This window comes from Myxozyma melibiosi, assembly GCF_037950935.1.
Source record: "Myxozyma melibiosi strain Phaff 52-87 chromosome Unknown BZA70scaffold_13, whole genome shotgun sequence".
Lineage (NCBI taxonomy): Eukaryota > Fungi > Ascomycota > Lipomycetes > Lipomycetales > Lipomycetaceae > Myxozyma > Myxozyma melibiosi.
Window position 1 is genome coordinate 178,715 of NW_027042927.1, and position 18,131 is coordinate 196,845.

An 18,131-nucleotide genomic window follows, 5' to 3' on the forward strand; every position below is an offset into this window, starting at 1 on the left:
TCGTTTCGTTTCTTCATCCCCTTCCCCTGCTGAAGCGAACGGTGGTGGTGGTGATTTAGACCTTGACCCGCTTTCGCTGGATTCGACGCTTTTCTTCCGCCGCTTTGTCTTGCTCTTGCGCGGAGAGGATTCGTTGACTATACTGTCATCAAAGTCGGCTGGCGCCTCGGCAGCAGCCCGCGACGAGTGAAATTCTCGCTCATACCGCAGCACAGGCGACGACGGCGCTCTCAAAGGCGAAGACGACGCAAATATCGAACGCTTCGGAGGCGCTGCTGCTGCTGCGGGCGAAATAGACCTCCGCTGTGGAAATGGAGAGGAACTCAGAAGGAAATTCGCGTCGACGTCGGACGTGTACGCGCCCTCGCTCTCGCTATCTGAGATTTCGGCTTCGTATGTATATTTCGCGTCGGTTCGGACGGCACAGCAGTCGTACTCTGCGTTGTCGGATAATACTATAACTGAATCAGACGACAACGACGGCGACGATAAGGCTAGCGCGTTGATGATCTGTGGGGGTATCTCTTCGCAAGGGGGAATTAGTAAAGGCGAACCCTGCTGCGACGGTTGCGATGGCTGCGAGCTAGGCACCGTCTTTGAATCGTCCTCGTCCCGCCAACCCTCAGTCTCCAGCATCTCTTTTTCTTCAGTTTTGGGCTCGGGACTTGGCGTGCGCGGCACCTCGATCGCATTGCCGCCCGCATGTTCATCCTCGCATGCGCTCCCATCTAACCGTAGACTGATAAACGACATGCTATTAACCACCTCCACCGCCCCTGCCTCATCACGTCTACACCCCGCATCAAACAACCTCAACATCTCACTCTCACACATCATCTCCCGCGCCGCCGCTTCGCAGCACCCAGAGCGAGGAAACATCAGTCTCAGCGCTCGCATCTTTGCGATCGCGTCCTGGGGACATGGAAGGCTTGCGAGGCGCAGACGCAGGGTATGTGCGTCGCGCTCGGATTTCGAAAGCCGGGTGCCTGGCGCGGGGGCGGCAGGCTCTGGGGTGGTGCCTGGTGTTGCTGATGCGGTGGAGAGGGCGATGTTGTGCGCGGTTATTGATCTGCTTGTGCGCGGGAGCGAGGAGAGAGAGCGGACGTTGGGGGTTGGTCTGGGTCTGATTATAGACTATAGATAGACGCGTTAGTTCAATCGAGAGAATATCAGGAGGATATAAGATGATTTTATACGTACTTTTCTAGTAACCGACGTAATCACCTCCATATTTTCCTCGCTTTGAGCACTCGCAAATTTCGACTGCACAGAACTCTTCCTCCGTCTCGCCGTGTTCTCCCGCGCAGGATCACTGTCGCCGTTACTAACCCGCAGCACCGGCCGTCCACCCAAACAACTCGCGCCGTCGTTGCAGCGAAACGCGTCAAGTCGCGAAGCTAGACCTTGCTGGGCTGCTAGATCGTCTAGGATGCCCTGTTGATGGGCGGAGTAAACTGCGCGCTGGACGAACGTGACGGTGGGTTGTTTCTGCGGTTGTTGCTCTTGTGGGTGTTTTGGGGTATGGGTGGATGCGGGGGGGGAGATGTCGATGATGTCGAGGCAGTCGAAGAGGGAGTCGTCGGTGGAATATGACGGTTCTGGGTTGTTGTTGGCGATGGGTGCGCTCTGCTTTCCTTGGTCTGAGGGAGATGAGAGATCAACGACGGCAGGTGTAGATAGATTCTCTTTCTTCGTCTGGCTGCCCTCCGTGTTTGTGGTAGTCGGTTTATCGCCAGACAGCAGAGTCGGAAAGAGATCTATAACCTGTTCTTCTTGTCGCAGCAATACCTCCGTTGTAGCAGTATCCCCGATAGATATCCTCGCACTCGTAGAACTACCGCTGCTGCTACTACTACTGATACTGCATGACATTCCCGGCACGCAGCACTGCTGGAGTCAGTAAACGCGTGCTTTATGTCATTAATTCAGAGAGCGTAGCTGTGTTGAATGCGCTGGTGGATAAAGATAGAGATGAAGACAAGGAGGAGGAGGTTAATTGTGCAGAATTTGGTGATTGGAAAACAAACCCGTCGCGCGCGCATCTTCCAACTTTAACTGTGCCGCGAGCTCTGTTTATTTATTTAACGTACAACAGCAGCTACAAATGATGATTAATGCGGTTGCGATGTAGTTTCGTTGTGTTTGATAATTTGTGGAGATTATCTGGATTATATTTACTTATTTAGAGGGATCAATTTGAGCGCAATCGCGGAGGATGTCTGATTGAAGGTGGGGAGAATGGGAGTTTTTGGTTATTGCCTTGTATTTGCTTGTCGGAAACTAACCTGCTTTCACCAAAATACACAAAACTGAAATCCTCACTATTTGAAATATTAAACGTAATAAGCAGAAAAGCACAGGAAACTGTGATGCCGTCGCGCGGGTGAGGTAGAAGATCTGCTAAAGATCTGGAATACCCTACTAAACTCTTGATGCAAATCGTATCATTATCAGAACATCCACTATACACAACATTAAAAGCGCCCTGCCCGACGCAAATCTATCGACCTGTCCAAACACTGTTCATTATCCGGTCCTAAAAACAATCTACTCCTCTCTACTCTATAAAACCTCCCTACAACTCCACACACCCATCCGGCACCACACAATTCTCCCTCTTCCACGCCGTTTCCCAAATCGTCTCCTTCACCCCTCTATGCACATGATCCACCGCGTCGACCGCCCACAAAACATCAAGATGCTCGTACTCATTAATCATCTCCGTCTTCACCACCACCACGTCCGGCTCCGCGTTCTCCAGCCGCTCAATCAGCCGCTGCCCGTCCACGAGCGAGTCCCTGCCCGCGACCCAGAGCGCGACCGGCGGACACCGCCCGTCGAACCATTTCTCGGCCGGGTCGTCGCGCGGGAAAATACACCGCCGCGTCGCGAAGCCGTCTTTGCCGAGCCACCACCGCATGCTCTCGGCGCTGATGTACACGGGCGAGAACTGGAACATGCGGCCTTCGAGGGCTTTTTCCCAGCGCTCGTCGGACCAGTCGAAGAGGAAGTGGAACATCACGTAGGAGCAGAATGTGAGTGCGCGCGTGGGAAGCAGGAGACGGAGGTCGATCATGGCGGGGATGAATGCGTGGATTCCGAGGAAGGCGTGGTAGATTGAGTTGGGGAGATACCTCATGAACTAGAAGAGTCAGCTCTGTAACATAGTCAGAAAGATTTGCTAACCTACTTTGAAGAAAGAACGGTCGACGAGCGGACCAGCGTACACGGCCGGCGAGAGCGCGCAAAAGACCGAGATCTTGTTCCCGAGTTCAGGGATATGATACCGGCTCAGGGCAAGAAACGTTTGCGCGGTGCCTTGGGAGTGGCAAGCGAGAGCAATCTTCGATACGTGTTAGCACAGTATACATATTTTATTATAGTTATAGCAGCCAAGTACCTTTTCATAACCGGTCTGGGATTCGATGTAGTTGACGAACGCGGGGAGATCTTTTGTGCCCATTTCGCGCACGTCCCAGTCCTGAGTAGAGATTAGTTTCTGTAGTTGTAATCAGTCACAAGGTGAGAGGGCTACTGACCCACATGCGAGGATCGTTATACGAATATTTGACATGCTTGTGATTGAACCCGCACCGATTGTTTCCTAGCCATACGTCGTACCCGCTTCACGTTGTTAGCGCACTACTCAGATCAAAGCACTACTCAGATTAAAGAGACAACATACGATTTGCACAGATAAAAAGCCAAGCTGTCCTGCTCATTCACGCAGAATGCACCCGCGCTCTGCAGCAAGCCATGGATGAGCAAAACAGGATACCGCTGCTTCAACTGGTCCTGCGACAGAGTAGGATCTGTAACTCTATACAGCTGCAAGATAAACCCGTCATCTGTCGTGACCTCGAACTGCGACACTTTCAAGCCGATCAGACCGGCGTAGTATCCGATATCGCGCACGACTTTATGGTCTTTCTTTGTCCGCTGGGCCGCGCGCTGCCGCTCGATTGTGGCAAACGGACGGCGGGCGGGCGGACCGCCTGTTGCGCGTACGAGGAGGTGTTTGAGGTTTTGGAGGGCGTAGGTGAAGATGGCGGCGGTCATGAGGGAGCCGAGGAAGGAGAAGGAGAGGATGAAGGAGAGGCCGCGACGCGCGTAGCAGGATAGTGATGAGAAAAATGTGGGTTCACCGAAGCGAGCTGCAGTATGTCAGTAAATGAGAGTAAAAAAAGAGCAGTAATGAACGTACATGCTCTGATGTTTTGCGTAATTCCACCATTGGGACTGCTGCTATTCACCAAATTCCTCAGCTCGACGCGCACTCCACTCGTACTCGACATGCGCCGTCTGCCCGCCGGAGAACCCGGACGCGGCGTCGTCGGCAGCGACAAAGACGCAGCAGCGTTCGTAGCCGAATACGACACGTTCAACCGGAACGAGTTGACGCGTGAGACGGACGACAGCGTCGGTCGCGTGGTGGCCGAGGCAAGACTTGTCCTGCTCGCGGTCTTTTCGAGAAAGGACTGCTGGCCCACGTGAGCGAGAGTCGCTTGCTCGCGAACTACTGTTGCTGAGGCCATCGCGGTGCTCTGAGTAGCGGAGAAAGCGCGAGGAGGCAGCGGGGGGAGAAGTGGTGATCGTCGAAGCGGGCGGCGGAGGGCGAAGCGTCGGCGCGGCTCGTCACGGGTCCGGCAGTGAAATTACCTAATTCGGAAGTCGGCACCATATTCCGTCCGGGCTGCTGCAGACTGTTACTATTCTACAGTAGTTTGTAGAAGAGAAGTATTGTGATTGTATTTTGTTTTTGCGCGTGTGTTTTGTCTGTATGTCGTACTTATAGATACAGAAAGTACCAGTTGCTGCTGAAGTGGTCATGCTGTAGGCCTCTTTGAGCAGATATTCTCTATTACAGCACTATTCTCACTTCTCAACACTCCACTCCATCAATTGCCCCGAATTACACTCACAAATAACACAGTCTGAAAGATAAGATCCACCACCATCCCATCCCATCCCATCATCGTCTGCTCACAAGCCACATTACCTAATCCTCCAACAAAGTTACACCTAACCCGATGTACTGCGGAATAGGGTTCTGCACAGGTTCTCGCATGGAAACATTATTTGCGGGATTCGGTGGGCAAAAGACGCCTGATTCTGGGTGGAATCAGCGGGCGAAAGCGGATGGGTTTCAGGCACAGGGCTGTAAGGTGCTGGCGCGTGGGGAGGAGGGTGTGGATGGTGGTGGGGGATGTGGAGTGGCTGCGACGGCGGAGAGCGATTGGCGTCGTTAGCAGTCGACTAGCAGAGCAGCGACCGACACTGCGAGCAGAGGAAGTACATTCAGAGCATTTTAGCAAGTGTTTATACACAAATAGTCGCTGATGAGGTCAAAGTAGTGGATGAGTATTCAAGTGTAATAAATGCACTACTGTTTATGTAGTTATGGCACAAACCACTTAAACTTCCACACAACCGCCGTTGGGAGAAAAAAATCTGAGCGTAAATTCTCTGAATCTTTGATCTCTGAACATCCTCCTCAACTCATCAAACATGGTGAAGTCATACCTGCGGTTCGAGCCAGACGCCTCGTTTGGCGTCATTGCCTCGAATTCAAATCTGCTCTGGCTGCCATCTGAGTCATCTGCCGGCGAAGTCGTCACGGGCGCGCTCGAGAGCGTTATTGGCTGGGACGTGAAGAAAGGCGAGAAGCAGTTCAAGTGGAACGACATTGATATCAAGACCGAGGTGAGTTGTCTCGCGAGCTATGACTCTGACATCTTTGCGGTCGGATACGCCGACGGAACGATCAGGGTGTGGGACGCAAAGACAGAGACGGTCGTCGTCAGCTTCAACGGCCATAAATCTGCCGTCACGGTCCTCAAGTTTGACCAGTCCGGCACGCGGCTCGCGAGCGGTTCTCGCGACTCAAATATTATCGTCTGGGACTTGATCGCCGAGGTAGGGCTCTACAAGCTGCGCAGCCATAAAGATCAAATCACAGGGCTAGACTTCATCTACCCCCCGGTGAAGGTCAAGACCGAGCCTGAGGAGGAGGCGGTCATGCAGGTCGACGACGACGGCGAGGCTGCGATGGGCAAATTGCTCGTGAGCGTGTCGAAGGACGGGTTCATCAAGCTGTGGGATCTGACTGCGCAGCACTGCATGGAGACGCACGTCGCGCACCGCGGCGAGTGCTGGGCCATGTCGACGCGAGTCGACGACGAGTCTAAGACGGTTGTTGTCATGACCGCCGGCGGCGAGTCTGAGCTGCGCGTCTGGCACATTGACGTCGACGACGATGCTGCTCTTACTGTTCGCGGGAGTGATAACCCCCGAGTTGCTCTGCAGGGTGTTTTGCTGCGACAGAGCAAGGACCGCGCGGTCACCGTTCTCTTCCACCCGTCTGCGCCGTTTGTTGCCGTGCACGGGACAGATCGAGCGGTTGAGATCCTACGGATCCGCACGTCGGCAGAGGTGCACAAGTCCGTCGCCCGCAAGCGGCGGAGACGGAAGGAGAAAGGCGGCGACGTCGTGAGCGAGAACGAGCCGTCGGAGAGCGACGTGCACGAAAAGTATGTTCCCTACGTGATTGTGCGCGCGAGCGCTCGCGTGCGGTCGATCGACTGGGCCTCGTCGTCGGGCGAGAGTCTTCAGTTTGTAGCCTCGCTCGCGAGCAACAATGTCGAGATGTACTCTGTCAGCGCGCCCGCGGATGTCAAGAAGAGCAAAGGCGAGCCGCCAGAGTATAATCGGACGTATGCGCTTGAGCTGCCTGGACATCGGACCGATGTTCGGGCGCTGAGCGTGAGTTCGGACGATGGCATGATTGCGAGCGCGGCGAATGGGAGTATGAAGATTTGGAATGTCAAGACTACAAACTGCATCCGTACTTTTGAGTGTGGATATGCTTTGTGCTGCACCTTTCTTCCGGGAGACAGTATTGTGAGTGCCTCATTTTTTGAGCTGTGTTGGTTGATAGTACTAACTCTGGATAGATTGTGGTTGGAACAAAAGAAGGAAAGATTCAACTGTTTGACGTCGCGAGCTCTACGCTGCTAGAAGAGATTGATGCGCACGAAGGTGCGCTGTGGTCTCTACAAGTGAGTGCAGACGGACGAGCACTAGTAACAGGCAGTGCCGACAAGACGGTCAAGTTTTGGGAATTCAAGGTCGTGCAGGATACTGTTCCGGGCACGACGCGGACGGTGGCCCGGATGTCGGTCAAGCACCGACGAACGCTCGAGCTGAGCGAGGATGTACTTAGTGTCCGCCTTTCTCCCGACTCTAAATACGTTGCTGTTTCGCTGCTCGACAACACAATCAAGGTGTTTTACATGGACTCGCTCAAGTTCTTCCTCAATCTGTACGGCCACAAGCTGCCGGTGCTGTCGATGGACATCTCGTGGGATTCGAAGCTGCTGATCAGTAGTTCGGCCGACAAGAACATCAAGATCTGGGGTCTCGATTTTGGCGACTGTCATCGGTCGCTGTTTGCGCACGAGGACAGTATAATGGCGGTGGAGTTTGCCGCGCAGACGCACAACTTCTTCAGCGCGAGTAAAGACGGGCTGGTCAAGTACTGGGACGGCGACAAGTTTGAAAACATCCAAAAGCTGGAAGGCCACCGCGCCGAGGTGTGGGCGATTGCGGTCGCGCCGTCGGGCGAGTTTGTGGTGTCGGCGTCGCATGACAAGAGTATCCGGATCTGGATGCAGACCGAGGACCAGGTGTTTTTGGAGGAAGAGCGCGAGCGCGAGATGGAGGAGCTGTACGAGGCTACGCTTGCGGGGTCGCTGAGCACGGGAGATGAGAACGGGGATGAGAAGGAGGCAGACGAGGTCACGACCGCGGGCGGACGGCAGACGACGGAGACGTTGGTGGCCGGCGAGCGGATCGCGGAGGCGCTCGAGCTGGGGATTGCGGATCTCGAGCGGCCGGCGGAGGGTGATAGGAACATTGTGTTTACCGCGCAGGGCGGCATCAGCGCGGAGCAGTACGTGCTCGGGGTGGTTGAGAAAGTACGAGCCGCGCAACTGCAGGACGCGCTGCTGCTGCTGCCGTTCGACAAGATCGTGGGTCTGCTACGGTTCGTGAGTCTGTGGGCCGAGCACGGGTGGAACGTGCCGCTGGCGACGCGGGTGCTGGGGTTCCTGGTGCGGATGTACTACAAGCAGATTGTGGCGAACGAGGTCATGCGGCAGACGCTGGACGCGGTGCGCACGAACCTGCGGGCGGCCGTGAGCAGGCAGCGCGACGAGATTGGGTATAACGTGGCGGGGCTGCGGGAGGTGCGGCGACGGTACGCGGAGACGCGCGAGCGTGGGTTCGGAGAGGAGGAGGAGAGGGTGGTGAGGACGCGGAAGCGGGAGTATGTGACTGTTAACTAGACTGTGGATGTGTTGATATGTTATATGTAGATAGAAGTAGGAAAGAGAGGCATAATAATTACTCTAATAGGCAACTATAACTTCCCCTTTCGGCAGCGAACAATTGCCGTTCCTGTCAAGAGATCCATGCGGGTGTGGCGCACGGAGGGCTCGTGCGATGGTGGCTGTGCGTGGCTGGTGGAACACTTCTCCAGCTCAGAGCCTCCTCTCCTCGCTCTCCTCCTCCTCCTCCTCCTCCTCTTCACCACCCTCCTCCTCCGCTCCAATGCCGTACACTCCGCCGGCTGCGCTCTCGCAGACAGCGGCATCGCCTGTCCTGCACCGTCCCCAGTCCCTCCAGCCGGCGCCCCAGGCCCAGCCGGAGATGCTCCCGCCCGCGCTCCACCCGCAGAGTCCACCGTCGAGCGTGCTCTATCTCCACGGCTTTCTCTCCAAGCGGCCGCCCGCGCCGAAGCTCAGCGAGAGCCGCGCCGAGTTCCTCACCGCAGACGGCCCCGAGAAGCCGCGGCAGGTCGAGCTGCCCTCGCAGCAGAACGGCGCGGGCGCGCTCTTCCCGTCCCACTCGATGGTGGATCTGCGCGAGTCGGAATCAGCTTCGGTCTCGTCGGCCGTTATTTCGGAGGCAGAGGTCGACTCTGACGACGATCGCCCGCCGCGCATGGTCCGCAAGAAGTCCGGCGAGCTCGTCAAGCCGTCGCTCAAATCCAGGCGGCCGTCGTCCGTGCCCTCGACGCCGACGTTCCCGAAAAACGTCCACTTCGACACCCATCTCGAACATGTACGCCACTTCTTGCAGGCCGAGCGCCCCACCGCGGTCTCGAACCCAGGATCGCCCGTGGACGAGACTGAGCTCTACTTTCCCCCCTGGCGGCCGGAGGACGATTCGCCTGAGCCCGACCGCGTGCCCTCGCCGTTTTCCATCTACGACTGGGAGATCCTCCTGCCCAACTTCCCTTCCCGCTATATCCCGCCACTCGACTCCATGGTCTTCACCGAGCGCGTCTTTCTCGCGCCCGACCAGCGCTCGCTCATCGGCCACGTCGCCGTCCGCAACGTCGCGTTCTCGAAATGGGTCGCCGTCAAGTTCACTGTCGATTACTGGAAAACCGTGTCCGAGGTCGCCGCGGATTTCAGCGATCCTATCGCGTCGGCGCTGCCGCATCCGCCCGCGGGCTACGACCGGTTCACGTTCTCGATCAAGCTCGGCGATTTCTCAAAGCTCGAACAAAAGACTCTGTTTTTCTGCGTGCGGTACTCTGTCAATGGCGCCGAGTACTGGGATAACAACGGGGGCGCGAATTTCCAGGTCAAGTTTCGGCGGAAGCACAAGCAGCATCAGCCGGCACGGATCTCGTTCGAGCGCCGGCTGTCGGATTCCGATATCGACATCCCGCTCTCGTTTCTGTCGTCGCCGTCGCCGGCGTTTTATAAACCGCCCCCGCGGCCGGCGATGCAGGATTACTCGTTTGAGTCGTCATACACGCTCCCTGTTGTCTCGCTATCGTCCACCTCCGCAGGTCTGACGAGCAGCGACGGGGGCAGCAGTGCTATTAACAGCAGCAGCAGCGGGGGCCCAAACACAATGTCAAAGATCAAGTCGACGTCGCGGTCGACTACGCCGCCGGAGATCGTGCCACCGGCAGGCCGGCCGTTCACGTCGCGGTACGATTTCCGGGCGTCGCTGAACGCGGTGCTGTCTGCGTCGTCAACCTCATCCTCGTCATCGACCACACAAAATTCATCATCCAACCCATCGTCATCGTCGTCACAGGAGACTATTGTGCCGACGCAGCGGCAGGCGCGAGCAACGTTTGCATTCGGAGGAGGGCGGTTTAGATCGGTGAACGCGTCGCTAGGCGCGGGAGAGAGTAATAGCAACAGTTACAACAACAGCAATAGCGAGACGCCGCCGCTGGAGGCGACGGGATCGCCGACAAAGTACATATCATCGTCATCATCATCATCATCATATCCATATTCGTCTGGGATCCTGGAGCCGACCGCGACGGCGGTGAATAACGGCGGCAGTCGGGGGTTGACGTTTGGTCCGTCGTCGGAGGACTTGAAGCATGTTAATGAGCAGCTGGCTAGTTTACGGGTCGATCGAGAGCGCAATCGCAGGTCACAGCAGAGTCCGGCACAGAGCGAGCAGAGTGAGCAGAGCGAGCAGCAGCAGCAGAAGCAGCAGCAGTACTATGATCCGTCGCAGATTGTGAAGGAGAAGCCGGCGATCGACTCGACTTCGTACCAGGTGTTTTTGGATAACTTTTGTTTTGTACGTATACCCAAGAGAGATTCTAGAGAGGCTGGCTACTAACAGATGTGCAGTTCCAAGGGCCACAGAAACCAGGAAAACAGTCGGCGTCGACATCGCCGGTGGCTACTACACACTCGTCGTCAGTGACGTCGCCAGACATGTCAGTAGCAGGAATCCCCACCACAAGCACGAGTCTGTACGGACGCCTACCCGCCCCAATTGACACAGCGATCGAGGAAGGCGATATGAGGAGCAGCAGCAGCAGCAGCGCGGCGCGGTTCTACGTCGGACGATCGCACTCGCCCTCACCGACGGAGAGCGATTCGCCGTTCGATTCGCCGGTGAAGATGGTTGAGAATGTGGAGGACGTTCGGACGACGACGACGACTGCGCATATCAAGTTCACGACGACGACGGCGGCAAGTAATAATGCAGCAGGGACTGCGACTGCTGCGTCGCGGATCTAGGGAAGGGAAGAAGGGGGGTTTGCTATACAAAATTGTTTTCTTGTTTTTTGTGTTTGTTTGTTGAGTACATCATGTGTTGTATAAAAGAAGGAAGTGTTTGGGCAGGAAAGGGCGCACATGGTCGTTCAGGTTGTTTTACATGATAATGGTTTATTGTTCTTTCTATTCTTCTCATATGTTATTTGCTTCTTATATTCTCTGAAATACACCGCTGCATTTCTTCTTTGAGGCTTTCATTTGCGCGCAGATTAACAAGTTTATGCAATTTAGACTTCCGCACCGCCACAAACATCAGCCCACTTGCTTACATAACATCACGTGGTGCCCTGCCACACCCGGCGGAAGCGGAAGAGGCCGTAGGCCGCGAGACCGAGGACGCCTGCGCCGGCGCCGAGAGCAGCGCCGCGGAAGAGACGGCCTTGGTAGAGCGAGCGCTGCATGGCGACGTGGTAGGGGATGCTCGAGAACGAGACCATGTTGTAGAGCGTGCGGACGTGGAGGCGGGGGAAGCGTTTGTAGAGGAATTCTTCGGTGGACTTGCGGGCGAGGTACATCTTTGAGGACACGGACGAGCGCATTTCGACGTAGTTTTCCATCGCGAGGTCTGAGATTGCGAGAAGGTCTGCGCGCCGGGTGGTGGTGTAGTCTGCGAGGGCGGTCGTGAGCGAGTTTGTCTCTTTGATGTGTTTGAAGAGGACTTGCACGTCTTCAAAACCGCAGTTCATGCCTTGCCCGTAGAAGGGGACCATCTAAAGATATTAGCAGGTGTTGAGATATTGAAAAGAGAAGAATACTTACCGCATGCGCTGCGTCACCGATCAATATACATCTATCAAGGTAATGATAAGGCGAGCACTTGATACTAACAAGCGTTCCCTTTGGATTCTCAAAAAACTGCCGACACAGCTCCTTCTCGCCCACCAACGGCACGACGTCCGGAAAAAACGTATTAAACAAATCCACGACATCGTTCGGATACACGACATCATCAAAGCTCACGCGCGGCATAAACAGCGTGCCCGTGAACGACTTGTCGCTCCCGATGTTGGCAAGACACATCAGCATGAACGTCTTGCACGGCCAAATATGCAGGTGGTTCGGGTCGAGCGCGTAGGTCTCCGTGGTCGTGCCGTCGGCGGAGGTGATTCGTTTCGGGGGAATTGAGATTTCGCACCAGAGCGTGTCGATGTATTTCTGCTCAAAGTCGACGGGCTCGGCGCGCATCATCTGGCGACGGACTGTCGAGTGCGCGCCGTCGGCGCCGACGACTAGGTCTGATTGTACCTCTATCTCTCCGTCTCTATAACTCCTGTCAGCTCGAGTTCTAAAATACTTATAAAGAAGAAGAAGAAGAAGAAAAAGAGAAGAAGACATACTCGGTGCTGAACTTTGATATCCGCCGATCAAAATCACAGTGCACAAGCCGATGCCCAAACCTGAGCTCCACATTCTCCAACCTCTCCGCCGCGTCCAGCAGCACGCCATTCAACCACCCGCGATCAACAGCGTTGATATGCATCCCGTGCACGTCGTACGCCTGCGACGTCTGCCTGCCGTGCCGGTCGTGGATCATCCGTCCGTAGACAGGGACCACGTTCTTCAGGATTTCCGCCGCGAGCTCGGCGGACGCGCCGCGGAGACCTTCGATGCCGCGGTGGGAGAGCGCGAGGTTGATTGATTTCCCGGTCGATGCTGTTGGTCCTTTTTGCTGTAGTCGGGGGTCTAGTTCGTTGGTGTTAGCACTGCCTTTGATGATGCGGGTTGATGATCACCTACCACTACGAAGTTCGTAGAGCGTCACTTTCCAGCCTTCGTTGGCGAAATACAGCGCTGCCAAAGTCCCCACCGGCCCTGCGCCAACAATCGAGACCGTGTGTGCGGGCATCTGTCTATAATTTGTCTATATACAACAACGACAACAACAACAACAACAGTAGCAGCAGCGACAAAGACAAAGACTTCACGAAGATCAGGATCGACTTCACTCAGCCCTGAGCCGCAGCATCTCAGCTCCCAACCCCACCGCCTCTGCTCTCCATCACCACACCCATCACCACTCCTCTACTTCTCTCATGACCTCAACAGCCTCCCGCTCGCCCGCGAGCTCGGACGTCCACGCGTCGCGGCGACGACACCCGCCGCTCTACTTCACGCTCATCCACGACACCACCGCCGCGCCCGCAGACCTGATCCTCGACGAAGCCGAGCTGGCAACACAGTCGACCCGCATGCGCACAGCGACGCGGATGCATCATCCGCGACTCCACTATCTTTTCTCAGACGACCCTGATGATCCGGAATACCCCTCGCCGCTCGCATCGGCTACTCAGCACCAGCAGCAACAGCAGAAGCAGCAGCGGGTGCTGATTGTCGATTTCGCGGACGACGCGCAGAGTATCCTGCGCACTACCTCGCTCTCGCCAGAATGGCAAGTGACAAACACAAGCACCTCCGCGCTCGCAATGCGGTCTTCCTCCTCCACCGCGCCGTATCGCTCTTCAACCCCTACTACTGCTGCTGCTGCTGCTGCTGCCGCGGATATAGGCAAGATGCTGACGATCGAGGGCGTCGGTGCCAGCGCGGAGAATTTCGAGGTGCTTAGCAACGTCGTGAAGAAGAAGAAGATGCAGGCGAGTACGGCGGTCCCTGCCGAGACGGATTTGGGGAACGCGTTTATGTATGCCGATTTGTTTAACCAGACGTATGTCCCTCTCCCTCCTTCTCCATCTCTCTATCTCTCCATCTGTTAACAACATATCTCACAGAAACCAACGTCTCGAGTCACTAATCCAACAATCCCCACCCTCGCTCTACACCGACACCCTCGCCCGTCTCAAAACCGAACTAAACCACCTCTCGGACGTTACCCACCCCACCGACAACAGCGCAAATTCACTACACGAAAACCTGGCAAACACAGCTCGCATGCGCGAGTCACTCGCCGCTTTACGCAAGCACTCGCAGTCGCAGTCCGCTTCTTCTTCGTTGCAGGGGGGTGCGTATCGCGAGGCTGCGGAGGAGGAGAGTGAGCAGAGTGAGCAGAGTGAGGAAAGTGAAAGTGAAGAGAGCGAGGAGGAGCAGAGTGAGCATAGTGAAGAGGAAGACGATGACCAGCCTATGTTTGCGACAGAAATACCCCCGACGTCGATTCACCCTTCCCCTTCTCCCTCCGCCTCCCCTGCCAACGACAACACTCACGACATACAGAAAGACACACTCGCTGCCTCGGTCGCAGATTTAAATCTCACACCGGACGATGCTCAACCACATCCTACCACATCCACCGCCCACGAAGACGACGTGCACTCATCCCAATCTTCTCACGAAGACCTAGTCCCTCGCTCATAGACCTCTCCTTCCGCTATAGAGACTACAACACTTATAACATTCTCGGTATTCTTAATACTTATATCGAACGCAAAGCTCTATCATTAATACAAACATACACAAGGAAATTCTCGACCTTAACTCAAACGATCCATAAACATAAAACTAAACTACTCTTCGTCACTCTGTCTCGGGTATATCTCTCTCCAACTCCTACGTCGCCGCATTTCTACGTCGACGCCCGCGGCAACATCGATGGTCTCGTCTGCTGCTGCTGCTCATTCTCAATCTCAGCAAATGGCGCCCGCTGCGCATTCACCTCCGTCCTCGGCAACTTCGCCGGCACGAAATACGCCTTTTCTTTCTTCGGCGTGCCCCCGCTGCTCGCATACTCCCCCATCTGCAACCCCAGCACCGCCTCCCGCAGCGCACCGTACTGGCCCGCGCTCTCGGCAGCGTACTTCGCCACGTCTTCCTTCGCCGCCTCGGAGTCCCGGTGCGCGTCTTCCGCGTACACGTGCAGTCCGCGCCCGGTGTCTTCGACCAACTTCTTCGCGGCCGCGAGACCGTCGTGCACCCCGCTGTTGAGCGTCGTCATCGCGACTTCGTACCCGCTGTGATGCGTCTCGTTCTGCGCGCGCGCCCGCGTGACGAACTCGTCGAGCGCCTGCATCTGCACCGCGAGGTTCTCCTTCTGCTCGCCGACGATCTTGACGGCCTCGGAGTGAATCGACCGCGTGCTCTGCTGGAGCAAGTCCCCGCTCTGCTCAGAAGCGTGGTAGGCCTCGATGATTGTCTGCTTGATGCGCTCTTTATCCTGCGTGATTGATTTCTGAAACTCCTTCTGCTTCGCAAGCCACTCTGTCCCGCCCGCGACAAACTCCTGTCCCGCGCTCGTCAGCTCGTTCTTCGTGCTCGTCATTTCGCCGCACAACTCCGCAACGCTCTGCTCCAGCCGCTCGTTCTGCATCTCTCCAACAGACTTTAGCATCGCGCTCACTTGCGCGAGAATCTGCTGGCGCTCTTCCTCCGCCTTCTTCTTCTCTTGCTCGATCTTGGCCCGTAGTGAGGCGCTGTGGTTGTCGAGCTTGCTGAGCGTGCCTTCGCTGCTGCTCGCCATCGCGGTGTGGATCGTAACCAGCTCGTCGCGCTGCGTGTGCAGACGCTTGTTGAATTCATCAAACATGCCCTTGAACTCTCTACCAAGCTGATTGTACGCCATGGATGTCTAGAAATGTTAGTTCCAATCGCCATACTTCCCCAAACAATATGTGTAGCTCACCTGACTCTGAAAAATCTCGATCTGGTTCATGAGCTCCTGCGAAATCTTCTCGGTCGCATTATTCAACCCCTCGAGCCCCTCGCCAACTTTACTCTTGATATCCTCTCTCAGCACCTTAATATTCTCAAGCACCTGATTCATCTCCCCCTTTGAACTCCCCATCAGCTCCTCCAGATCCTCCTGTTGCTGATCAAACAGCGCCAGCCGATCGTCAATCATCTTGTAGACGCTCCCGAGCTTGGCGGTCTCGCTCACGAGCATACTGCGCACTTTGTCGCCCGAGCTTTCAAAGTACTTGCGCTGCACGTTTGCAAACTGCGACACGCGGCTCTCAAACTGCCGCGAGGCGTCGTATACCATCTTTTGCGAGTTTGTGAATACTTGCAGGTTCGTCTCTGCCAGCTCGCTCTTGCGCTCGATCGTGTTGTTCAGGAGCATGATGTCGGCCGCGGCTTGGTTGACGGTCGACATCAAGGTCTCGGCGGTATGGCTCAGCTCGAGTTCGGTGGCCTCGTAAGCATGGCGCAGATTCATTTCTTCGTTCAGGCTCTGCTTGGTTGCTACCAAGTCGCGCTCGGTGTGGTCAAGCGAGACCTGAGTATCCATCAACTCTTTCTGCAAGATGTTAGTAGCTATCACAAGAGTAAGAAATCACAGAGTACCCACCGAAACCATCTCGAGCTCCTTCTTAGTTTCCAAAGAAGCCTTCATCGTGAGCTCCAACTGCTCGCGCGCCGTCTTGAGCTGCGTCTCCATAACCTCGATCTTGCGCTTCTGCTCCTCGTTCAAGATCCGCCGACTCTCGCTCTCCTCCGTGATATCCTGGTACGATTCCTGCGTGATGTACACGCCGTTCTTTTGCCGGCACGCCACGAGATCGGCCTTCAGCCGCTCAATCTCGAGAATGTACTCCTTGATCAATGTTTTCTTGGACATGACCTGGTTCAGCTGAGGTTTGTTTCTGATGCTTTTCGCGCGACTGGCGTAGTCGAGCGTGCTGATTGTTTCCTCCATGTTCATCTTTGCCGGGCTGACGGTCGCGATTATACACGTCTTTGTCCGGCCACCGAGCGAGTCCTGCAGCAGTCGCGTGAGCTTCGACTCACGGTAGGGAATGTGCGAGGAGCGGTCGACGAGCGCGTTGATGACTCGGCCTAGAGTCAACAGACTCTGGTTAATCATTCCTGCCTCGCGGGCGCGCTTGTTCTCGGCTCCCGAGCGACTGATATTCTCTGATCCGGCAAGATCAACCAAGTTGAGCTTGCCGATGCGCAGATACTCCTCGCCGTTGCTAGAGACCTCTTTGACGTGCACGGTGACGGTGAATACCGTGTGCGAGCGAGAGGAGAGGTCGTTGCATTTAGTGGCCGCGACCTGGCGCTTATGCGAGCCGTCCTGCAGAAGCTTGAGACCTTCGGTCGCGTTCTTGATGAAGGCTTCCTCCATGCCCTGGATGATGATGCCCTTTTTCGCAGTGTCTTCAAAGATCTTGACCTTGCGATCGTCATCTTTCGAGATGAGGTCGCGGAGCTCTTCGTTGTAGAGCTCGATGAAGGAGCACTTGACGGAGTACTCTGACTGCTCGGCTTCGAGGGCAAGAAACATGCGATACAAGACTCGCGGGATGATACCAGCGTCGTTAGCAAACGTGCCATAGTTATCCGACACATCACCAGACATGGTATATGTTTTTCCCGTTCCAGTCTGTCCGTAGGCAAAGATCGTACAATTATACCCGCTAAGCGTTTCCTCAAGAATCGGCGCAACAACCTGGTCATAAACCATACTCTGATCCGCCTCGGCGCCAAAGACATGGTCGAACGAGTACGTCTTGTTTGAGAGCGCGATCGGACCGGTCTGGATGGTGACCTCGTGCGCGGACTGCACGTCGAGCACGACGCCTGAGTTTTCGCGCACCTCGCGGTCGTTGCGGCCACGGCAGCGCACGACGACGTGGATGTTTGTCTCTTTGTTTGCGGCGTCGGGGTGGTTGTTCGAGGCGGTGGCGAGCGAGCGGGAAGACGGACGAGCGACGTCTGATGCGGAGGAATTCGAGCAGCGCGAGGATGGTCGTGATGAGCTCTGCTGTTGCTGATCTTTCTTCTTGGCCGCGACGACGTTCTCGGAGTTGCTTCTCCGGGAAGTAGGCGCGGAGGAGATCTTTGATGAGCCGGGCACGATTTCAGAGTTACGGTTGAGTCTGGACGAGGAGATGCTCAGTAGCGGCGCGGTGGAGGGCGGGCGCATGCTGCTGGAGCGGTGCTTTGCTCCTACTGAGAGGAGTTGGGATTGTCTGTTTGTGGCCATCTCAGACTTGACTTGACTCGACTTGACTCGACTTGACTTGAATCGGGAGCTGTCGGGGCTTGTCGTGGCAGCGGTGATGGTAAGAAAGAGGAGGGAAGAGGAAGCAGGGCGGTGTTTACAGTGCGAGCGGGAGTAAACAAAGGTCG

The 18,131-nt window shown here is 55.8% G+C and overlaps 6 protein-coding genes across 6 annotated transcripts; 3 read left to right on the plus strand and 3 right to left on the minus strand.

Annotated features, from left to right (window-relative positions):
* Nucleotides 1-2,427: 2,427 nt before the first annotated feature.
* Nucleotides 2,428-4,588, minus strand: BZA70DRAFT_283903 (lipase). Its single transcript, XM_064913513.1, has 6 exons — nucleotides 4,205-4,588; nucleotides 3,686-4,154; nucleotides 3,540-3,624; nucleotides 3,401-3,481; nucleotides 3,191-3,343; nucleotides 2,428-3,142 (listed from the first exon to the last, which is right to left on the minus strand). The coding sequence occupies exons 1-6, from the start codon at nucleotides 4,533-4,535 to the stop codon at nucleotides 2,576-2,578; spliced, it is 1,686 nt and encodes a 561-aa protein (XP_064766148.1). The 5' UTR covers nucleotides 4,536-4,588; the 3' UTR covers nucleotides 2,428-2,575.
* An 898-nt stretch (nucleotides 4,589-5,486) lies between these two features.
* On the plus strand, nucleotides 5,487-8,420 carry BZA70DRAFT_283907 (WD domain-containing protein). The gene is made up of 2 exons (XM_064913514.1): nucleotides 5,487-6,900; nucleotides 6,954-8,420. The coding sequence occupies exons 1-2, from the start codon at nucleotides 5,509-5,511 to the stop codon at nucleotides 8,343-8,345; spliced, it is 2,784 nt and encodes a 927-aa protein (XP_064766149.1). The 5' UTR covers nucleotides 5,487-5,508; the 3' UTR covers nucleotides 8,346-8,420.
* Nucleotides 8,421-8,567: 147 nt separating this feature from the next.
* On the plus strand, nucleotides 8,568-11,216 carry BZA70DRAFT_283908 (putative phosphatase regulatory subunit-domain-containing protein). Its single transcript, XM_064913515.1, has 2 exons — nucleotides 8,568-10,620; nucleotides 10,674-11,216. Exons 1-2 carry the CDS (start codon nucleotides 8,611-8,613, stop codon nucleotides 11,067-11,069), a joined length of 2,406 nt encoding a protein of 801 aa, XP_064766150.1. The 5' UTR covers nucleotides 8,568-8,610; the 3' UTR covers nucleotides 11,070-11,216.
* BZA70DRAFT_283911 (uncharacterized protein) lies at nucleotides 11,217-13,062 on the minus strand. Its single transcript, XM_064913516.1, has 4 exons — nucleotides 12,846-13,062; nucleotides 12,446-12,791; nucleotides 11,868-12,369; nucleotides 11,217-11,818 (listed from the first exon to the last, which is right to left on the minus strand). Exons 1-4 carry the CDS (start codon nucleotides 12,952-12,954, stop codon nucleotides 11,384-11,386), a joined length of 1,392 nt encoding a protein of 463 aa, XP_064766151.1. The 5' UTR covers nucleotides 12,955-13,062; the 3' UTR covers nucleotides 11,217-11,383.
* BZA70DRAFT_283915 (uncharacterized protein) lies at nucleotides 12,924-14,464 on the plus strand. Its single transcript, XM_064913517.1, has 2 exons — nucleotides 12,924-13,770; nucleotides 13,835-14,464. The coding sequence occupies exons 1-2, from the start codon at nucleotides 13,142-13,144 to the stop codon at nucleotides 14,415-14,417; spliced, it is 1,212 nt and encodes a 403-aa protein (XP_064766152.1). The 5' UTR covers nucleotides 12,924-13,141; the 3' UTR covers nucleotides 14,418-14,464.
* A 161-nt stretch (nucleotides 14,465-14,625) lies between these two features.
* On the minus strand, nucleotides 14,626-17,925 carry BZA70DRAFT_241738 (P-loop containing nucleoside triphosphate hydrolase protein; the record flags this gene model as incomplete). The annotated part of the gene is made up of 3 exons (XM_064910543.1): nucleotides 14,626-15,624; nucleotides 15,679-16,289; nucleotides 16,341-17,925. The coding sequence occupies 3 exons, from the start codon at nucleotides 17,923-17,925 to the stop codon at nucleotides 14,626-14,628; spliced, it is 3,195 nt and encodes a 1,064-aa protein (XP_064766153.1).
* Between the last annotated feature and the right edge of the window lie 206 nt (nucleotides 17,926-18,131).